This window comes from Protopterus annectens, chromosome 6.part1 (genome assembly GCF_019279795.1).
Source record: "Protopterus annectens isolate FY-2018-M chromosome 6.part1, PAN1.0, whole genome shotgun sequence".
Taxonomy (NCBI): Eukaryota; Metazoa; Chordata; order Ceratodontiformes; family Protopteridae; genus Protopterus; species Protopterus annectens.
The window spans coordinates 261,348,821-261,372,460 of NC_056738.1; the positions used below are offsets into that span (position 1 = coordinate 261,348,821).

Here is a 23,640-nt window from a genome sequence, read left to right on the forward strand (position 1 = left end):
CCCAATTTGCAATCATCAATGAACTTGGTCAGCCACAGGCCATCCCGAACAGTAACAGGCCCAGCACAGAACCCTGTGGTATGCCACTGGTGACTGGTCATTTGCCAGAGGTGAAGTCACCCACTTTGACAGTATGTGTCACTGGTAATGCAGGGGTTAATTCCAAAGTGGGAGAGTTTCACTATAATACCTGAGTGGGGGATCGTGTCAAGTGCCTTGGCTAGGTCAAGATAGGGGTTGCACTGTCTTTCCCTCATCCAGGGCCTTGGTGTCTTTCTCAAACAAATCAACCGTGTTTAACAGGCATGATCTACCTTTAATAAATATGAACTGGATTAGGTCCAAAGCTTGGAGATTACCTATGTCCTTGTTAATAAGGTCCATAATGATTCTTTCCATGGTCTTGCAGATGAGGCTAATCAAGCTTATGGGCCTATAATTCCCAGGATCATTTGATGATCCGTCTTTGTGCAGAGGGAATACTGTTGCTGTCCTCCATTCTGCCAGAACACAGCCAGTTCTTAGTCTGTCGTTAAACAGGGATCCAAGTGGGTATGCTAGCTCATGTTTTTAGTTGTTTAAAAGGTAACCTGGGATGCTGCCTGGTTCCATTGATGCCATGTTTTTTGGCCTTGGAGAGCGCTGAGATGACCTGCTCTATTGAGATAATAGGCTGGTGGCAGGTATACTTTGGGGGATGACTGGAGGGGATGGGGAGAGTGAAGTTTTCTCCCAATCTGTCAGCTAGCAGGTTGGCTATTACATCCAGATGAGTATGGGTGGTGTCATCCACAACCAGTTCAGTGCATAACTGGGTCTTCCCTTTTAAGATTTTGTGCATAGCTAAAAATGCTTTGTGATTATCCTTAGCTAGGGGGGCTATTTTTGCTTCATAATAAGCTTTGGAGGACTTGACAAGATCTCTAATTTGTTTGTCTAAGCTAGAGAGGGATTTCTTCCTCTGTTGAGCCATTTCCCCTCTTGTTCTTGGACATTAGTTTCTTTCTCTTGTTGTGTAGCCTGTTTATACTAGGACTCCACCAGGGTGGCTTATTTTTTCAGCAAGACCTGGTTTTAATCCGGTCTAGTACAGCCAATTCTATAGAACTGCTTAAGTGGTTATACAGGCATTGGTGCACACCTCTGCATAGGAGTCCATGTTATCTGTGTTTGAGAGGGCTTTGAAATTTCTTATACTATCAGTTATTAGAAGGTAATTTCTCTTAGCAAAATGCTTAAGCATCTTTGAGCTTGATGGTGTATCTGGTCTTATAATTACATCAAATAAGACTGATTTATGGTCCAGTCTTACCAGGTAGAACATAACATGGGGGGGGGGTGCAATGCTCTCCCATGTTAGTGAATACTATGTCCAGGACATTTAAGCCTCTTTTAGGTTTGATGGCTAGTTGTTCCAGAATATTTGCATTGACAAAGTCCAAGAACCTCTGAACCAGCATGTTTGTGGTCATGTACGTTTCCCAGTAGATGGGATGATAATTAAAATCACCCATGAAAAAGCTGTTGGGCTGTATGGCAGGTGACCTCAGTAAGTCCAAGTATGTGGTATGCTATTTCTGTTTCATGGTGGGGGACCTATACCTAGTTATGATGTGATTGGGGGTTTTGCCTATAGTTAATTGGACATGGAGCAGCTCAACAGAGTTATACTGTTTGACCAGTCTCTAGACGTACTTATCCTTAATGAAGATGGATACACCTCCTCCTTTGGTTTTGTCATGCTCGGTTTGTGGTCTGAACATATGGAAGACATTGTAGCCTTGCATGGCCGGTGGTGCTTTCCATACCTTTGAACTATGTCTCTGTAACTGCAGAGACAACAGCATCTTCCAAAATGAGGAGCATTTCCAGGGAGTACAATTTTTTGTTTAGACTCCTAGCATTAAGAGCAGTACCTTGAGTTTATCTAGAGAGGATTTTGTTATATTTGGAGGTTGGTTATTTTGACACTGCCTAAAAAAGGCACAATAGGGGGTGACTAATGGCTTTGCCAGTAAACAAAAGCCTAGAGGAGACAGATGAAAACCATCACTGGCAAAGCATTGTGTTCTGTCAGCCATGTCTTTCCAGACTGACAGATACTGGATCCCCTTAGCATGACCCCAGACACTAAGCCAATGTTAAAGTCAGTCATTTTTTGTTTGTACGGTGTCATCATACTTGGAGAAAGTGAATGCTGCTTAAGGGTAGGCTTATACCTGCATGTGACACATAATCTGGGAGCTCAGTCATGTCTCTCTTCACATAGTCCAGTGAAGTACAGCTCAAGTCATTCACCCCCACATGGGCTATGATGGAGTCATACCAGTACTTGTGGTTGAGTGAATTTAGTGCTTGAGTGAGTTAACAGATCCTGGTGCCTGACAGGCAGCAAACCATAACCCACTCTTCATCCAGCCAGTTGAGAAGAACATCTGTGTGCCTCACAACTGAGTCACCTATGACCAGTACATTAGGGTTTGTGGTGTTACTCCTTATGGGCTTATTTGTTGAGACACTGGTTTCTGTGTGCTACTATGTGCTCTGGTTGTTTTTTACATTGTTATATGTTTAAGTGGTTTCCTTTTGGGAGGCCTCTGATCTTTTGGTAAGTTACTAGTGAGTACCTCCGCATAGGTGGGTTTATGTGTTGTGTCCTTATTTATTGTGGGAAAGTGTGTGTTTGTGCTGACATCCTGTTTGGCATTCAATTTGTCCCTATGTGAGTGTCTTGCCGCCAATTTCATAGTGTAACTACATCTCTCAGATCAAGTATTTATTTATTTCAGGCATAAGTGGTTGTCACTATACAGGGGACAATTGCTACATTGCCTCAGGATGCCCATGTCTATCAGGCTGGCCAGAGAGATGATGGGAAACTGCCCCTCCATGATAGCAGGCTGGGGACAGTAAGCAAAAGGATTCTGCCAAGAACACTTTCCCTTAAACATCTGACAAAATGATGGTGTCAGTACCTATAATTTAGGAGATGTGTAGTCAATGAGCTATTTAGAACCCAGAGGCAAGAATGAAGTTGGACATTTGTCTATTTTTTACATATTAAATACATTAAGTCACTTATTTAAAACAAGTACACAACAGAATCATTCAGCTTTTCATAGTAACAAACACCTATACTAGCCCACCAGTTTTGCCACAGAATCTGTCGTATCTGTCACTTTGAAACTAGTATATCCTAAGGCAGTCTGTATCTGCACACATCCACCAGATGGAAAGTTACCTCTCAGAAATATTGCTAACTTACGATATACTAAGTTATATTATATATATATATATATATATTGTATTGTCTGGAATTTATTGCTTGGCTGAGACACACACACACACACAAACACACACACAAACACAAACACATATAATCCTCAATAAATAATCTTTGTATGTGTGTGTGTGTGTGTGTGTGTGTGTGTGTGTGTGTGTGTGTGCGTGTGTGCGTGTGTGCGTGTGTGTGTGTGTGTGTGTGTGTGTGTGTGTGTGTGTGTGTGTGTGTACATGCGCACTGTGGACAAGTGTGTTTTGTATTATACAAATAGCTCCCAAAACTCTCTCTAGAAAGACCTATATTGATACTATGTCAAATGGGTGATTTCCACAGAAGAGTGTGAAGAAAATGCATTATTTGCATCTTCTGGGGTCATGTTGCAAGCTAAACGTGATGAGTCTGCATGTAAGACTCTGCCAAAATCAGTCCATAAGTGTTGTCTCATCTGTCTGTTTTCCTTTCAAGAGCAATATAACCATTACACCACACACATTATTTAAGAAGTTATAGTACTAAGAAAAATTGTAAATCTTCATCTTGTAATTTGAACAGCAGATACAATATGTCTGCAGATACAATATGTAGATCGTTCAGACACATTTATATATTATAACATGACTGCCAAGTAGCTCCGCCAAGACAAAGTTTCCCCCAAATGTAGTCATGTGGTATAAAATGAAAGCATCACCAAATCAGCTATTTCTCGCTACAGACCTCAGAATATCGAATATAACAAAAAGGATCTAATGGCACTTAAGTTTACAGACAAAAGTGTAGTACCCTACATAGTGACTGAAAGAGTAGGCAAAATACAACTGTACATATTCCTACACAAATGAACTAGGTACTTTAGAATGTAATCATTCTAAATGCCTGAGTTTTCATTAAAGATTTGTCTTGCGATACATAATTTACATTAAGCATGATACTTGGCACTTAGCAGATTCAGGGGGTGGAGGGGCTTGCCTCCAATGGTGAGTGCAAAGCTGCTTTTCCCCCTGCAAACAAGATGCTTTCAGTCTGTGCCATCGCTATGAATGACAGTTATCTTTCAATCTCTTGCAATCTCTCAAATAATTCTGCTCTATTTCCATCTGTGAATATGACACAAATGCATGTTAATCAATGACAAATCCAAGCAGTGACGAGATCAATGCAATCACAGGAATAATCTAGACTAGTAAGAATAGTAAAAGTAAGCAACTTATTTGAAATATCAGCACTCATAACACCGAGTGCCAGCAGACTGAATAAAAAGACTGAAAACCCAGTAGTAGAGCAAATCTCAAACATCATTCTTCTCCTTTAAGCTTCTTTTATGCAGGAGGGGGCAGACCACACCTAAACACCCCATACCCTCCTACTTATATATTAACTCTGAGATCATCATACCTCAGAGAAAAGGGAATATTCTGGGAAATGGTTATCTCAGACCGTATATGTAAGTCTGTTTTTTTCAGACCTTCAATTTCATTGTTTCTGAACTCGCTCTAACAGGTCCCTACATTTCAAATGGTTACCAAGTTAGGGACTCAATTAGGGACTCAAGAAAGAAAAAAACAAATGGAAGTAAGATAACAATGATATAAGACCTTGCAGTGCAGGCATAGTAAAATCAGTTCTAATCTCAGAGTCAATGCAGTATCAGCGAAAGTGTAGAATAAAGACCACCTAGCTATAGCAAATTTGTTCTATACAGATACTCCCTTACATGCATATGGCATTTACTGTTTCCCATTGGCAGTGAGGCTTTTATCGTATTTTTTTCTTCTGTAACAGAACACATGAAATAATATAATGCAGTTAAGAGGTTTGTTTCACTGGACCTTGCTGAATTTGCTAGTGGCAATAATTAATAAATACAAAGTTCTGTACACCGATGGATAGCTAGATTCAATAACAATAGTAGTATATCCAGCGTACTTAAAAATGTTTTACCTGGAATAGCACACTCATAAATAACTACAAGGTTAAGTGGTTGATTAGTGGTACATCCAGATCCAACTTTTGGAAACTAATTTGCATCACTAAAAACAGGCTATGGATCAGATTGCCAGAAGCCTTAGCAGCAATTTTTTTTAAACTAGGCAACATTAGGCAGAGAAAGCATTTCCCAGCAAAGAAAATGCAAGTTATAATTTAGGAAGAGCTTGTTAAAGCACACAGTAAGAGGTTTTGAAATGAAACTGGGATCTCATCTCAGAATTGAGTCCTTAATTGGGAAATTTTCATGCATGTCAACCAGAGAAAAATGTGGCCAGCATTCTGTCTGGGTACTATGTTACCTTGTGTGGGTTCACTGAAATCTAAGTAGCAAGCAACTAAGACTTTGGGAATCAAACCCCTCAGTCCCTATTGTAGGACTAAAAATGACAGTTTTGCATGAAGATTAATCCATTTGGTGGATGCCAAAGAGTAAACTCTTTCCATTTCACTGCATATAGTTATACTGATCAGTTTCCAGCCACTGACTGGATTTTTGGATAAATTCTTGGAACATTCTTTATCTGATTATGCCAATATGCTCTTGAGTCAATAAAGTAACTTGAAATTCATGAGGGTCAGGTTCTCCAAGAGTCATTTTACTTCGTAGAGTCTATCTCATGCAAGGTGACTACAGAATAAATATATACAACAACTGAAACACAGAAGCTAAATATGGTCAAAGGGGAAAAGAAGGAATCATTTTCACATATTTACACACCTTTCAAATTCTCTCTGTCCCTCTGTCTCTCTCTTTGATCAGAACATTCCACACTAGAAAAAGTGAATGTGTGTATATTAGTCTGTCTGCCTAAAAGCAGAAAATTGTGTCAAGATATACTTTCCAGGGCCAGACTTCAGCAGTCAGAAAGCAGGGGTATTTCAGGTTCAGCTACTGCAAATCCACTGCTAAAATATGACAATAATTCTAGGAACTCCTGCCATTAGATTGTGAAAATGTACTGAATTACAAAGCCATTTAGCATATTGAGAAGCTATGCAACATAATGGGCTGTAAGAAACAATTAGTTGTATTGCACAGCCTTAAACAGTCCTTAAGCCTTTCAACAGACTTGAGCAGGTATGCATAGTAAATGCTCACATGATTGTGTATCGTCAAAACATTAAGTGGGTATATGCGAACAGTTGGCTAAAGAAAGCTGTAAGGTGAACAGGGCACATCTTCACTGAGCTGGTCTCCTAGCCAGTCGTTCTAATGATTCCAAAGGACTTGACAAGGGAAGTATGCACGAGTTCACTGACCACCTATTAATTACATTTTGTTTGTAAAGCAGATTTCACAAAACCTATCAATTTGTTCAGGGAGAGACCTGAGGTAGCATTCCCAAAGATGAATTTGACGACTGTACAATCACTCTCTCTGCTATCTTGTCTGTATATTCATGAACGATATACATGTCAGACACATACAAGATAAGCACAATCTTTAAAACAAGATCACTGCATAGAAAGATTCATGGATTACCTCGGCAAATAAATGCACATTAGCAAATGACTGGCTCCTGTGGGACTAGGAAACATGATGAGCAATATAGAAGGGGATAATTCGGCGACCCCAGTTTCTATAGCAATAAGTATTAATGCCCTAAAGATGTCTCAAACTGAGATTTATCCATGACAAGGTAATATTTTCTTCTTATACAATTAGCTACAGTAACCGACATAAAAACAGAAAGATCCTAACCTTGATCTTTGCATCAAGTTAGAGGATGTTCAGGTCTGGGCAGGCTGTATATATAATTTTATAAATGTTATAAAGATTCAAAGTTGTAAAAAATGTCCAGAATTTTGTTCCTGTTATCTAGATAAAAGCACATGTCTATCTCCAGTCTACGGAACACTATTCACTATATTTATTCATTTCAATAATATAGAAACTGCATTGGATAGATTAAATTGCAATAATTTTATCCAACAGAAAAACTGAAAAGCTCTCATCATTAAAACTGATTTGACCAATTTTTCAGATTTGCAGATATGGAATACTCTGAGACTGATCTGATTAGATACAAGATCACTGCAATGTGTTAGTGACTGGCCATCCTCTGGTTTATCACAATAAGAATCATGCGGGGGAGGGGCTGACATAAGTTTATGATGAATCAAACTACTACAGTGGTAAATATACCCACATGTTAGGTATACACATACATCTTTTGGAGTCTGCTAGCAGTAAAATTATCATTACGAAGAGTGTGTCCACAGACATTGGCAAATTTGCCTTTATTTGCAACATCTGCACTACCAAAAGGTTGGAAAATATTTGTAGAAGATTGAATCAGTCTAATTTCTTTGCAGAAGACACTAATGAAATTCTCAGTATGGCTGGTGCTGATTAAAGTGGAGATGGTTAGTACGACTATAATGGCTGGAGAAGAAAAGTTATGTAAGCCACTGAAAAGATGTTAAGATGTTAAGATGTTAATGTGAAGAAGATAGCAGGAGAACTGGAGTCAGATCCTATAAGGATGGAAGTTCCACATTCACTAAGGTAGGAATTTAGGTGGAATTATTTGATAGGCTGTAGTCTTAATGCTTACTGCCTGTGATGTAGGGTCATGTGGGTGCTCTTTAGTATATGGTACCAGACGTCAAATGATGTTCTAGTCTAGTCAGCTCCATGTGTAGAGGCACGACTCAAGTGGTCTGATTAATGACTAAAGCACTGCAGCAGGTGTTACAGTGAAAGAGAAGAATGGTTAGGCTATACCTGCTTGCTTGTATCGAGTGGAGAGTTTTGGCATGCAAGACAAGGAAACAAAATGCTAGCAGAAGCTAAAGTAGTTGTAACTCATACTATATGTCATACTGCTTTGATTCCTGTAAACTGTAATTATTGGACATTTGCTACAAGTCTGAGATTATTACCTTGACATCAGGAAAGTAGATCTTTAAGGTGGTTGAACTTGGGTAACGTGTGTAGAAGAACATTAGCTTAGCTTTCTTCAGGTGTGTAGGAGTTAGACCTTCCTGAGATTAAATATGTTAAGAAAAAAGTAAACATGAAGCAGAAAAGTGTATTACTATGCAAATATGGTTCAAAATCTGTTACTTGGACTGTTATAGGTTTAGAGTCTGCTCAATAAAGTCTGTATCTAAAACAACCATAAATGCTGACTATATTTTTAAGCCATTTATTTTTTCTAAAAATTACTTTCTTTGGCATTGCAAAACTGTGGGTGTACTTAGTTATGTAAAATAATGAGCAAGTGTAGGAGACTCAGTACAACCTACCTATGATGACCCAAAGCCGAGAAAAAATAAGTAAACTTGAAGCTGAATCCAAAAATCATTGTATACATATTCTGTGCATAACGAGCCACTTCTGCAAATCTCATGCTACCTACCACTATAGTCCTATAAATAAATGCATTTGTGGTGAATATGATTCATGATAAATTTCTGCAACTCAAAACCAATGCCTGCTTGTGCCATACAGTACTGTTGGCAGAGTAGGACTGGAGTTTGTAATTATTATATCACCATCAATATGGCATGGGGCAAGCCAGCATGAGTTTCACCTGTGTGCATCAAGTAATAGCAGTACTATACAATGCCATGTTAATATACCTTCCAAAGTGCCATGCCAAGTCCACACCTGATTCTCTGAGGCAAGCTTAGTTGCTGGGGTCAGCTGAATAACATTATTCTTAGGCAAATACTGTAGCACAACTGCCTTAGGAGAGCTGCCTCTGTCTCACACACTGTTGTAGCACAACTTCTATGATAGGGATCATGGGTGACTCTGGATGCTTTACTTATTTGTTTATTAAACAGTTAACTGAACTGATCCAATAGACATTACTCATGTATAGTACAATTCCTCTTTATCACTTAGCTCTCCTCCGGCCATTCTCTTAGGTATGCCAGGCACACAGCATCATGTTGACCAGTGACATGCAAATCACAAGCAAACTAACTGCAACAGTAACATATAAGTATACCACCTTATCTTGTTATCCGCTGTCCAGGAATCACACAGCAGAACAATTTATCATAGTACCAACAGCACTGCTTGAATGAGGGGGGGGGTGATAGTCACCCCTGAACAATATACATAGCATCTGCAGTTAATGGGGGGAGACACTACAAAACAAGCATTCCTTCATATAGTGTATGAATGGGAGGGTAACAGAGATAATGGGTATTACTATACAGATATTATTTGAGAATGGGAAAGCTAGACATGAATGCATTCTTCAGAAGACTAGCTTCTTTCAATAAGTGTTGCATTCAAAGGCAGTCACCCCACATTTGATTTTAGAGTTTTAGAAAACCATTGTTAACTGTGATGTCAAGGAAAGAAGCAGGTAATGCAAGAGGTGTAGGCCAATGTCATCTCAAAGATCTGCGATGGAAGAATTACAAAGCTGGGACCATCCCATGAACATAGCCTACCCCATTTCCATCCTCATAAACAGATCTATGCAGGAATCATATGGCCCCAAACTCTGGAAAAAAAGTCACACAACATTCCCCTTCACAAAGGAGGTAATTCATCTGATATCATAGACATTGGGCCAATAGCAATTCTATCCCCCACTTTCAAAATTACTGGAAAAATGTGTCCATAAGCAACTTTTGCAATATCTTACACAGGAACAAACCTTAACCCAACATGCTTTTCGACCATCCCATAGTACTAATACAGCTCTTCTCTCATTTGTGGTAACAGTCAATAAAGCCAGGGATAATGACAAATTTGTATATGCATTATTCCTAGATTTATCAAAAGCCTTTGATACTGTTAGTCACATAAAACTTCTAACAGAAATGTCATCATTAGACTTTACAGCAAACACCTTAAACTGGTTTTAGAGCTATCTCTGATTTAAATCAGTAAAATGGCAGAACACTCTATATCCCTTTCTTCCTGTAAATGCAGGTATCCCACAAAGCTCAATCCCTGAACCTTTACTGTTTAATATACTTACCAACTCACTTCATACATGCACACAAAATGCCTCCATTATACAATATGTCAATGATTCAACACTTAAATGCTCATCAAACGATCCAACTCATCTACAGAAAATCACTCAGCAATACTTCACTGCTACAGAAAAATGGTTACAAAACTATCAACTTATGCTTAATCAACAAAACCAAATAACTGCTATTTTTCCTCACAACAAAGTCGCATGAAAAAAACAACTTCAAAATATGCTCCTTCAACAGCACCAATATCGAACTAATCTCTCAAACTAAGCTGCCAGGAATGATAATAGATGACACTCTTAGATTTGATTACCGCATACAAAATGCCATAATAAAACACATCCAAAAATTAGGTTGACCCTACACAACTAGAAACTTCCTCACCCCCACCTCTAGAATCACACTAGCAAAAACTTACCTCCTTCCTCCTCTCCTCTACTGTGTCCCCATTCTCACAAATACTGTACCCATCCTAAACACCCTTAACTGGCTAGAACTACCCAGCTGCCTATAATATACTCAACTGCTCACTGTATATAAGATCACTAACTATCCTGACACATGTATGTTCTAAATGCAACCCTACAAAAGCACATGCCCAGTCATCCTCTGTGATCAAATGACCAAAGGCAACGTACTATCTACTGATGAAACAAATCAACAGGACACTCCCTTTACTCCTACTCTCACCAAAGCCTGGAACCCCCTCCCTACTTCCATTAGAACAGCTACCTCTTACTAATCCTTCAAACTCTTATCTAAAAGGCCACCTAAAAAGGAATGGCTCTGCTCCTGCTATACATCAGGATAACCATCTACTGTCCTACTTAAAGCTCAGATCGACATTCGACCACTTATCCATGAAAACATTCTCATCAAATCTCTCTTAGAATCTTTATAACTCTATTTTCTTCATATTTCCTATAACTCTTCTTAAACTCTAATATATCCAAATAAAAACCTCACCCTTGTGCTTCATATTTTGATGAAAACGTTATACCACAACCTCCAACTGTTTCTAAGCTATATTTAAACAGACTTTACCTAGCATGGTCTTATTCTTTTATTAGATTTAGTATAACTCTCTTCTCACACCAACTCATTTCATTCTATCACACCAACTTGTTGCCTCTCAGTTATTTAAATATTTGACTCTATGAACTCAGTTTTATCTGTATTTTTGTAAATATTTAACTCTAAGTATTAGTTTTTCAAACATAATTTTGGATTTACTGTTACAAATATAAATTCTCCATGTATTGCAATGTGAAATGTGATCTATACCTGGAGCTTTTCTTCCCGGGCCTCTGCTGAAAATGGCTACATACCCAGACAGATTATTCTCGTAAACAAATGTCAAATAAACAAATATTAATTAATTAATTAATTAATTAATTAATTAATTAATTAATTAATTAAAACTGTAGTTTGATATCCATGGTACTGTCATGGGTTATATGGCAGAGCATCTAAGGAAAGGTTCCTGACATTTAAAACAGAAGGGATATGTGAGTCATACTTACCAGGTACTAACAATAAGAAGGAAAAAAAAACTAACATTATTGATTTTCAGTAGAAGCAACACGGGAGTCTAACCACGAACAGAATGTACATCCATAAACTGGTTATGAAAAGCAGAGTAGATTTAATTCGCAAATATAAAAAACATATAGATGAGCGCTTTCGTGTAGTGTAATCTACGCTTCATCAGATAACAATATAAACAAAACTCTTCCCTTAAATACAGAACTAGGCGGGAAGATCTAATTAATTAATTAACAGTTAATAGATACAATCCACCTAAGACATATTAAATCACTATTAAAACTTAGTAATGCTATCTATAAATCAGCTCATAAAGTTAAAAATAAAATAAAAACAATAAAGCAGCAGTACAATTTGATACCTCAACTACAGATTAAAATCTATGTCAATCGCCATTTCATAAAACCAATAATTGACTTCAATCTAATATGAATGCATTACGTAAAATATATAGCACAGAAAACTTAATATTAAACCTGTACATGAAAATTCATGGAACACATATATATGTACAAGGATCTATACAGTTAATATAAACAAAACAAACTGAAACCTGTAAACAATGAAAATATTATATTATGTTCCTACTACTATTTACTTGGAGATCATGTAGGGGAAGTTTGCAATAACCACTACTACTACCTCCTATGTTCAAGTATGGGTTTAATAGATATATAATTATTGAGACCTGGTGGCTTATATTTGTGAATTAAATCTACTCTGCTTTTCATAACCAGTTTATGGATGTACATTCTGTTCGTGGTTAGACTCCCGTGTTGCTTCTACTGTTGACTTTTTGTTTTTGTGACGGGCGTCTTTTTGGCTTTGGAGTTGCTTCCTTGTTTTGTGGCTTTGCTCTGTTTATTATTGATTTTCAGTAGACCATAAGGAGAGGAAGGGGGACTTTATGTCTAGCAAGAAAAGAAAAAGTAGAAAAATTCATCTTCACCGTGATAGCATGAAGGAAGGCTCAACCTGCATGACTGAAAGTCTTCTCTGTGTCAAAAGTAACCATTACCTGAGGTCCCATCACATTCTGGGATTAAACAAGGATATTTTAAGCCTCACAGCAAGAGGTTCACCAGTTAGATTCTTGACTAGGGTGCCTTTTGTGTGGAGTCTGCATGCCTTCCCTGTGTTTGAGTGGGTTTTCTCAGGATGCTGTTTTCCTCCCACATTCCAAAGACATGTAGGACATCTAATGGACACTCTAAACTGACTATAGGTGTACATGTGTGTGTTTTGGTAGAACAATTGTGGCTGGGCTAGAAACCCAAGGTTATGAACATTAGCTTTTGGTAATTGTCACTGTTGAAGTGGTACCCTGAACCCCTGTGCAAAAATTGGAAAAAAATTATTGTGGATAGATGGATATCTGGTCATTCAGATGTGATCTGACAAAGTATATCTGCTCTTTATTAAATAAAGTGCATCACAGCCATATGATGTGCCAAAAGGCTTACATTTGTTTCTTTTTACCTTCAGAGCTCAAGTCACAGTTGTTTAAGCATAGCAGCTCAAGGTGGCAGTTGCTCTTATGCTGCTGTTCATGTCACATTCCGTGAGGTTGTGCTGGTTACATGACAGTATTTAGTTGGTGGCCCGATCTCTCAGACTCCAAGACAAACACTAAGATAGGTCTTATGTTGCTTGTCAGCAACTATTCTTTGTACAAGGTGTAGCAGCCTAGAACTGAGAACAACAAACTAGGATAGCATGGGGGAAAATTCACACATAGGAGGAGAGCAGGAAGGCTTGCTCATTTGCAAAAATATAGATACATATATTTTATGTATGTCATTTGTTCATAATATGACAAGCTCAGGTGCATGTTTTACAAGAACAGACTTGTTATTTTTCAAGTTTTTGTTGCCAGGCTATTGTGAAATGACCTTGGATGTGTCAAGGAGATGTAGTATATTTGTGCCGAAACCTTAACTAGAATTTTACAATCCATGTTATGTGTGAGGCTGGTTTTAGAATAATGGTTACATGGCATATAACAACTGAGGGGATCAGAGCTACCTACATTTTAGCTCTCTGGAAAAGCAAAGTTGGGGGAGGCTGCAGCTGGAGAAAGCTGTCTGCAAAATTCTGGGGTTAAAGGTATCTGCACTGAGAAATTTTTCTGACTTTAGAGATGCTATATTATCTTCCGTCTTCAAGAAATTAACATATTCAGTTGTAGGACAGCATCCTTTGACAGCTTATTTAAACCTGAATTATTTAGGTAAGGTGACCCTGCCGTTGTCGATGGGTTTTAGTGCTGGGGTAATGTATGCACCCATAGAATGATGCACATTCCTGATCAGTGGCTCTATGGTGGAATGTATCACTGGCCATTTCTTCAGCAAGGCAGTCAATTGAACATTTAGATTCCTTCCATTACAGCATTCTTAAAAGGAAACAACCCAGGTCATCAGCTAGACCTTAGTAGATTGTTTTATAAGGATGGAAATTCAAGTTGCTAATGATTTAAGAGTCATAGTTAGCCAAGAGCCTGATCTAAATCCATATGTGAACCCTCTTCTTCTCAAAGGAGCATGTCTTGAAGTTCTCATATAAGCAATAAGAGATTATGTGCAGCTGTGTGACATTTCTCAGTCCTCATAGTCACCTACTGCTGACATTCAGTGATAATTAAACCCATAACTGTCATCCTCTTGGAACCATGGGACTCAGGACCAGCTTCTATCACTGATGAGTTGAACAAAACTCATCTTTGAGTCTAGGGCATAACCTAATTTTTTAAAAAAGCTGGAGAAATTTCTTATACTTTCTGGAGTCCTGCCCCAGCTTTGGAATTGACATGACTATGTCCACAGACAGCACGGTATTAGAAGAACAAATCAACAAGGTAATTAAAGGTGTCTGCTCTGTTACTATGGAGAATAAAGCATGAATCTAGTATTGTATTAATGACTAGCAGGAAAGGAAAATACTGGCATTATCTGAGGATTAAACCCAGGTCCCCCCACATTCTGTGTGGCTTTCACTGTCTCTGGCCCAGCAAGCAGTAACTGGACAGATAGGTACCTGGACTCCGCAAACAGCACTTTCTCCTTTCAGCTAAGAACAATGATGATAGTGATTTCAAGCAAACAAGGATGCAATACAACGTAAAGCATGAACCTAGCATTGTATTAATAATAGTTAATTGTAGGGAAAAAGCCTACCACAAATCTAATCTTAGTTGAACCTCGAAGGACTTGTTGAAGTTGACATACCTGACCCAACTGTCTTGTTTGTGAAAGTTATTAAGGAATGGGATAATCATAAGGTGAGGGGGGAGTTGAAATGGTGGGCTTTGATTGAAAAGACATCTGTCTATATTCTAAGGGTTTAGCACTATCTCTAGCTGTTTTATACAAAAAGGATTGGAGTTTTAATTTCCTTCCATCTGATAAACCATAGATGAGAAGGCTGTTTTATTGGAATCTATCCTTTAAATATTCAAATGTATGTTCTCACTCTATAATAGCAAGAGGCAGGGTTGCTTCCATACATTCAAGATTATGCATCATCTTTTCCACTGATATAACAGAAGGCAGCACAGTGGACAATTCTTGCTTCAGTACAGTAACTCTTTTAGTGTAGAAAATATCCATGTCAAGGGAAGAAATCAAGCTGGTTACCTATTGAAATGTCGGCACTCAAAATGCCAAGTGCCGAAAAGCTGAAAAAAGATCAGAAATTCGGAGAAGAATGAATCTTGAAAATCACGCTTCTTCTTTTTAAAACTTCTTTTTGGAGGGGAGCAAGTCCCCCTGCACCTCTCACCCTCTGAACCTATATACACCAAGTCCGAAATCACCATACCTCAGAGAAAAGGGAATATTCTGAGAAATGACATCTTAGACTTAGTTTATACAAGTCCAATCTTTCATCCATTTGGTCTCTGCATTTCAAGACTTACTGTAGTGGGTCTCAACATTTCAAATATTTTTTGTACTTCATGGAGCAGTTGATCAGATGAAAAAGAATAGACTGGATCCATACCTCTCACGTGTCCGAGATTTTATAGAAAGTCCCTGATTTTTACCCATATTTTTGCTCTAACCCTCATAAAATGTTTCATTTTCTAGTAAATCACTGAGAATTATAGTCAAACTTCCTCTTGTTTTGAAAATGCATACTAATGTAAACACTTTTTAAATGATTTATGGATGGGAACTATTTGCCAAAAAAATCCCAGTTTGGTGCCTTTGTCTCCACGCCCCCCTCATTATTTTTGGCTTTGTCCAGAATTCTTGAATATAGAAGCTGAGAAGCATGATTGGAACTTGTTGTCAAACTAATGGTTGCTGGCTTTTTTAGTGGAGGGAGTGGGCAGAGACGAGGAAAGGTAGGCCTCATTTCAACCAACTCATCACCTTTGGGCTCTGTCACAGGTATCAACAGAGAATATCATGAAGCATCGTTTTATGGAGCATAAATAGCATGCGCAGGTCCAGAAACGATGCCAGACAATTTTAAAATAAACAAAAAAAAAAATAGAATTATCAGTAGCTACATAGCAAGGGGATTAAAACCTCACTGCAGAGCTTCAACTAAATATGCCCATTTGTATAACCACCCAACTGGAAGTCATGTTCACATAGTCTGGATTTTATATAGGGCTTGTAAAGCCTTAAGTAAGTTGTTTAAAACTAAAGAAATTACTTGAAACAAATCTGTTAATGCACCAAAACACCATAGTTGACCATTAAATATAGCAAAATAAAAATAAGCTCACATTCTAAAGCTGTCTTCATCTAAATCTCATTCTTCCACATTTCCATCTACAAGCTCACACACACACACACACACACACACACACACACACACACACACACACACACACACACACACACACACACAGACACACACACACGCACACACACTCTTACTTTTATCCACTAAAGATTGAAAGAGAAGTGCTTAAAAATCGAACATAATTTATTATCAACAGACATCTGACCTCTTAATTCCACTATCTTTCTTAATAATCTCAGCTTGCTGTTTCTGCACACAAAGGTTGAATTTGGTATTAGAACATTTTAGATTTTTATTTAGGGTAGGTACACCTTGGCACCGTGAAAATCTACTGCCAATCATTAGCGGACCGGAGTTCCGCTGTGGTGACCCCTAACCGGGAAAAGCCGAAGGAACAACAACATTTAGAGTATGTAGACTGGACCCCAGAACTTATTTTCAACTACAACCATGCTACATAACAGTAATAAATTGCGGATTGATTCATAGTTATGTGTTTATGTTTAGTAAGCTGTTTTCCTCAGTAATGTGTTGTAATAAATTATTTGTCATTCAGGTAAGTCAAAGATCCAAAGGGTTGTAGGAGCAGGATGAATGAAAAGGAATGCTCTAGGAAAAATCAGAAAGTGTGTAAGGTATTTGATCCATGATGTTTCATTTTCTAACTTTTAATTGTATAGAATTAACCATAACTGTTGTGTGCATTTGGTGAAGCAATTGTCCATCCACAGTATTTTTAATATCACACTCATATTCCTGTCGAGAAATGCCATCCCTGCATGCGTATGTAAAATGGGGCGTCTATGCATATGTGGAGGTTATACGTGCATGCATTTTGTGTGCGTGTATCTTACATCTCTTTTCTTTTTTAGTTTTATTTCATGTCTCTTTTCCTGCTGCTTGAATGATGACATAATGTGCTCCTCCCCTCACTGCTGAAGGGCACATTCAAAACTATCTGAAAAAAAAAGCAGCTGCACATTTTCCTGATTTTTCATAAGTAATTTAAACCAATGACAAATATCTCAAACTCTGAAAATATTATTTCCTTTTTGTCACTCACAGTTTTGACTGTACATGCATAAAATCTGAAGATATCAGAGTTCAAAGTATGTAATCCTGTGGTGTTGCTTATTCATTAAGCCTTATGGAGCTTTTAAGAATAAGGCTTCTTAACACTGGATCTCAGGATTTATGTGTTTTAGCTTCCTTACCCAGAAAATCTGCAGAGTTCTAGGAATTGTGCATTTTTAGAAAAGGATTTGGATACATTACCCTGAGCTCAAGTTAAGACAAGACTCTCTTAGTGGAGCTGGTCTGGCTGGGTGTGTTAGTAATGCTTTGACTTTGTGCTTCTAGATGCTCTCTCCCTGTATGCAACTAGGAGATGTGCTTGACGATCTATTAAGAACTGCATATACAGGATTCATAATATTAGTTTCCAAAAAGAGTACTCTGCAGCTGATGTGACTATACAATAAAAAGTCTAATATGGAAACAATCAGTGCATATTAATAATGGTCTGCATACAAATACCATATGTACCTGGGGCCTCTTAGACACAAATATATGGTATGTGCACACAAAAACCATAACAGATATCAATGCTTTCACAAAATTTATTTTATTAATTAATTCTGCGGGCTATCAGTGCAGATGGGATATCTAAAAGCTATCGGCCATATGAACACATTGAAAAAATCAGACAAGCAAAACAATAAATATATAATTTGACTAGTGTCTGATCTCAGATAAAAAAAAATGTCAAAAAACAGCATTGTCTTTATAGGATTATTTATTGTCTCTAGGCACTGACTGCACTTTATTGAAGCTTAAATTGTGTGTTTATTGCCTTACCTGCCCTACATCCAGTTATATTTTTGAAATTCCCCTCTAGCAATGAATACAGGATGAGAAAAAAGAAATCAGAGCAAGCCTTAGACGTGGCCAGAAACCAGTAGATAAAAAGATCATGATCTCAGACAAGAGTGTAAAAAGTCTTGCAGGCATTACTGTGACTGTTGAAATGAATGATGCTTTGTTTACAGAGTTTGGCTATTGCTATCAAGCTACCAATTTGTTCTTTTTGTATTAATTTCAGTCTGCAATCATTAGGATCCCAGGATGTACACTTTGAATGTTAGACAGAGGGCTAAAACTTGTCTACTTAACATTTACAGAGGAATCCTGTTGTAAATTCAAAGTTTGCATATTATTCTTTATGTTGCCTCTTTTTACTCTTAATTTAGTGAGTAACCTGACATTTGCAATGTATTGTGGTAACAAATCTGTTCACTAATGTAGTGAATCCATGTGCTTATTTTATCCTTGTAGTCTTGATATGGTATCACTGTTGATATTATGTTTTGTCCTTGATCCAGTCATCCATCCACAACCTTCCCTGTAAAATGATATTCATTGTACTAGTGCACCTAACAAGTTGCCAGTTTCCAAGGAGAATACTCACTTTGTTTATACTCATACTACATACAAATGAAAGGTATGCCTCTGGTGGTGGCAATCTGACTGTGAACTTTTTTATTAATTGGTTACTTAGAATTAATGACTTGGTGTAAACTATTACTTCACACTCATGCACACACATACACAGATATGTTCAGAAAAAGTACACAACAGGTTTGTTTTCACTATCATGGCCTACTTTTTTAGTACAGGCATTAACAGACTATAAATACGTGAAATGCCCTCTTTTATCCTTCTTCCCACAATGGATGGGACCCTTGACTTTTTCTGCACCTTCCTTAAAGTAGTTGACAAACATGCCCCTTTAAGAATACTGGAATCAGTGATACCTATGTAATTTACTTCTTGATTTTTTCTTTCTTTCGTTCTTTCTTTCTTGTTTTATTGGAATTTGTTCACTGAGAAGGTCAAATTGGGTCATGGAGAACCCTTTGCAGCAGAGGCCCAGGAGAAAACATCCATAACGTACATAAAATAAAATATATACTATAAGAAAACAAATGACATTAAAAATGCAAACAATAGACAAACAGTTACAGCTCATCAGCATGATATGAATAGTTGGTTAACTGAAAATTTTGACATGGGTTAATCCCAAATTCCACACATAATATGTATGCATATTAGGGTCTATATCACATGGTCGAAAGATAATAATAGCGAACTACCACAACTTCGAAAACACCGAAACTCGAAGTTCTTATTGTGAGGGTCGCACTACAGTGTATATAGGGGTATTTGCCCTTTCCTCACTGTAGTGCGATCTCAGAGTTGGTATATATATTTAGCGAGGGGTGGGGGGGCACAGCCCCTCACAACTGCAACTTTGAGTTCCGGTGTTTTTGAAGTTGTGGTCATTCGCTATTATTAGTTTTTGGCCATGTGATATAGACCCCGTATATTATGCACTTAGTGCAGTAGAATACCTAAAGAGTATTCAAATTTTTTTTTACAGAAGTTCCATTTCATAAGTAATAATATTAGTAAGGTGGTTACTTACTACTACATTTATAAGTACTAAGCATTAAGACCTGGGTTAGGATAACAGAAATGTGTTTTAGAACTAAGGAGGTGTTCCTTTAGATTTTTTGAAGAGATTTTTGTTTAAGTTTTGTCTCATGGGCAATGGAAGAATGTTCCAAAATTTAGTGATATTGACAGAATATTTTTATGCGCCTGTGTAAGATACTTGTCCTTCAACCTAAGAGATCTAGGTGGAGACTACCAAATAATTATGGAAGACACAGAGTTGGGCAATTGTCTGGGTGATAGAGGATGCTGTGGGCCAGTTTAAGTTGGTTTTGTTGTAGGACGTTATCGAATTCCATCCAGTTTAGCTGGGAAAGAAGGAAGCAATGGTGACTATTGCTGGGGGTATTGGTTGCAAATGTTGCTATTTTATTATAGTACTGTTCCAACTGCAACAGTAGTGTGGAGTTGATATTTGTAAGTATTGAGCAGGCATATGAGAGGGTTGGCAGAAGAAATGTTAATGCAGTTATTTTTATAGAATGAAGGAAGAGATAGGATGACACATATGTAGAGGAGGCCTAGTTTCACGTGAATATTTTTAACTGTATTTTGGATGCGAAGGCCAAATTTTAGTGAAGTATCTATGCTATGACCTAGTAATTTAGTGTGAGAGATACCCTCCAATGTTATCCTTTGTACATGCTTTTTTGATTAGAATAAGACTTAGGAGTGAAAAGTACATTTGTTTAATTTGGGTTGAAGATGAGGGAAGACTGATGGATAATACATTGAATGGATGAGCTGGATTGCAGTTTAACAATCTGCAGTGAAGGCCTTTCAGTGGCAGAGCACATTAGTGTAGAGTTGTCTGCATATTGGATAAATGTTCCTTCATTGGTGGTAGTATGATGTTTGTTAATAAAGACATTAAATAGTAAAATCAAGCCCAGTGGTACTGCAATGGAAATGATAAAGATAGAGGAGAAGGAGTTTGCCCATTCAACACATTGCAATCTGTCTGCCAGATAATATATAAACCAGGCTAAATAGTGGGAAAGGAGTCCAGGATCAGCTAGTGTCTGCAGTAGTTTTAGATGGCAAACAGTACTGAATGCTTTTGACAGGTCTATGGAAATAGATGAGAGCAGCAAACTTTTATTTCTAAGTTTACTAACTGCAATGTAGAAGGATAGAAAAGCAGTAACTGAGTTATGGGAGGGCTGAAATATATGTTGGGTAGGAGAGAGTTTGTATAACAGATCTTTTAAAAGTTGAGTATGGATACATCTTTCCAAGATCACAGACAGGGGTGAGAGTATAGCTACTGGGCGATGATGTGATAGCTCTGCTGATTTTCCCCCTTTATGCAGTGGAACAATATATGATTTGTTCCTAAGTGTTGAAAAATAAGATTCAAATATGGGCCTATTTATAAGTATGTCTATGGGATACACTTTATACTTTACAGCTAGTTTTAGGTATTCATCAGGTTGCTGATCAGCTGTTAGGGCTGTGGGCTTTAGCTCGGTCATCAGCCTCTGAATTATTTTGGTAGCAAGAGTTTCAAATGAAAAGCTCTGGGTTGAATCTGTTAAGTACTGTTGAATGTTTATTGTATTATTAGATTTGTTTGGTAGAACTGAAGTTGTTGCATGCATGAAGTGGAATTTAAAGTTTTGTGCTACATCAAAGTCAGAGTCATTGGGTAATAGATTTGATTGTGTTGCTGTTCCAGATTTTAGCAGCTTGTTGATAGGTACCCAACAGAATCTTGGGCTAGACAGGTGGTTACTTTGCAGTTGAGAGAAGTAGTTTATTTTATCAGAATGGACATTGGTAAAATTTTTCAGCTGCCTTACAAATTTGATAGGAAGAGTGTGTGTGTTTGCAATATGCCAGGATTTCCAGGTGTTATCCCTCATTCTCATAAATTGACTAAAATTACTGGTGAGCCATAGAGCTGGATCTGAACTGACATGTTTTGGTCTCCATGGGACTCGTATGTTGTGTTATAAGAAAGGAGGAGTTAAATTATCTACTGACATATCTAATGGAACTATTTTAAGAAAAGACCAGTTAAAAAGTTTAAAGGAGTTAATGAATGAGGTTTTGTTGAAGTTTTTTAGATTTTTAACCTAGCTATAAGTCATATGTTGGTGTTTGCAATCCAGTGTGGGATAGCAGATGTAGGGTTGTGATCACTTAGAGAATTTGAGAGAGTGCCAGTGTCAGAAATTTTCTTAGAGGTATTTGTTAATATCAAGTCAAAAGTAGAGTCTTTGTTGGCATTTTTATTGAATCTAGTGGGAGAGTTTATTAGATGGTTGAATTTAAACAAATCAATGGCATTATCACCTTGGTTAAAGGCGATCCAGATTTGATTAAAGTCTCTCAGTACAACAGTTTCAACAGAGATGTTTTTGTAGCCCAGGATAGTATGTCTTCAGTGGTGTCATGGGTGGAATTTGATGTCATGTTGCACTAAACACTTTTATCGGCTTTAGTTTAAAATAAGTGACAAGAAATTCTGCTTTATCAAATTTTGGCACAGCGTGAAAACAGGTGGACAAATGAAGACTGTTGGCATATGTAAGTGTTAGACCTCCTCTTCCTTTGTTAATTCTATCTGATTTAATGATGTTATAGACCTGGGGTAGAATGTATTCATCTTTACTACTATGTTTTAGCCAGGTTTCAGTAATTAATAGGGTGTCTGGTTTATGGGAGGAAATCTATGCATGAAATTTGGGTAGTTTGTTGGAGAGAGTACTGGTATTCATATTGAAGCATTTAGGTCCTAAGGCATTCCTTGGGGAGAGTTGGGCTATATGACTGGTATTATCTGTGGAGGGGCCAGAATTTGGATTTACCTGTATATGTCCACATGCAGTAAGCAGGGTAGTTAAGCTAGTACTTTCTAGGGAGGGGGTACCTTCATTATATGTTTACTTAGCACTAGATTTGCTTTTTTTATTGGTGGATGAAAAGTATTGCTGTGTCTGGGTACAGTTATCTTTTGTATAGTTTTACAATAATAGGTAGTTGTATTTGTTTGTAATCTGTGGCTTTATAGTTGAATAGTGATGGGCATATGCTGCTATAGTGTATAATTTGTTGTTGAATAGCAATCAAGATTGAATTGGAGAATTTGGCAACAGTTCCTGAAATGAGAGTGTGGTTAGCTAATAGGTATAGCTAGGTTATAGTGCCAAAAGGATCTGAGAGAACATATTACTGTCCTTGTGATGTAGGAGAGTTAGGGTGAATGTAGCCAACAGGGATGAAATAGAAAGTGCAGTGGGATGAGAGGTATAGTTTGATTTGTTGAAGAATGGCTAGGATTTCTATGGGTAGTATTTAAAACAGAGATTATTGAAACTGAGATTTATGATTTAGGGAGTCTGGAGAGCTAGTAAGAGATATTTTGTGGAATGGTTTAAGTATGCAAAGTATAAATTTTACAGAACACACTGGTTATTGAGGATTTCAATCACCATCAAATGGAAAACCTAAGTTAGCTCTAACGTGCTAGCACAAACGTTCCTTGACTTTGTTAATTCATATGCCCTGGAACAAATTGTCCATACCCTGACAAGGGGAGCAAACATTCTGGATCTGGTCCTCACCAACATGACAAACAGATGCACTGCAGCAACTGT

At 37.6% G+C, this 23,640-nt stretch overlaps 1 protein-coding gene across 1 annotated transcript in view; it reads right to left on the reverse strand.

The window, feature by feature from the left end:
• LOC122805330 (prospero homeobox protein 1-like) overlaps positions 1-23,640 on the reverse strand; it is a 112,229-nt gene that overhangs the window by 77,063 nt on the left and 11,526 nt on the right. Inside the window, exon 2 of the mRNA XM_044075416.1 lies at positions 8,156-8,257. Coding sequence (XP_043931351.1) covers positions 8,156-8,257 — 102 coding nt within the window. The remainder of the gene's footprint in view (positions 1-8,155; positions 8,258-23,640) is intronic.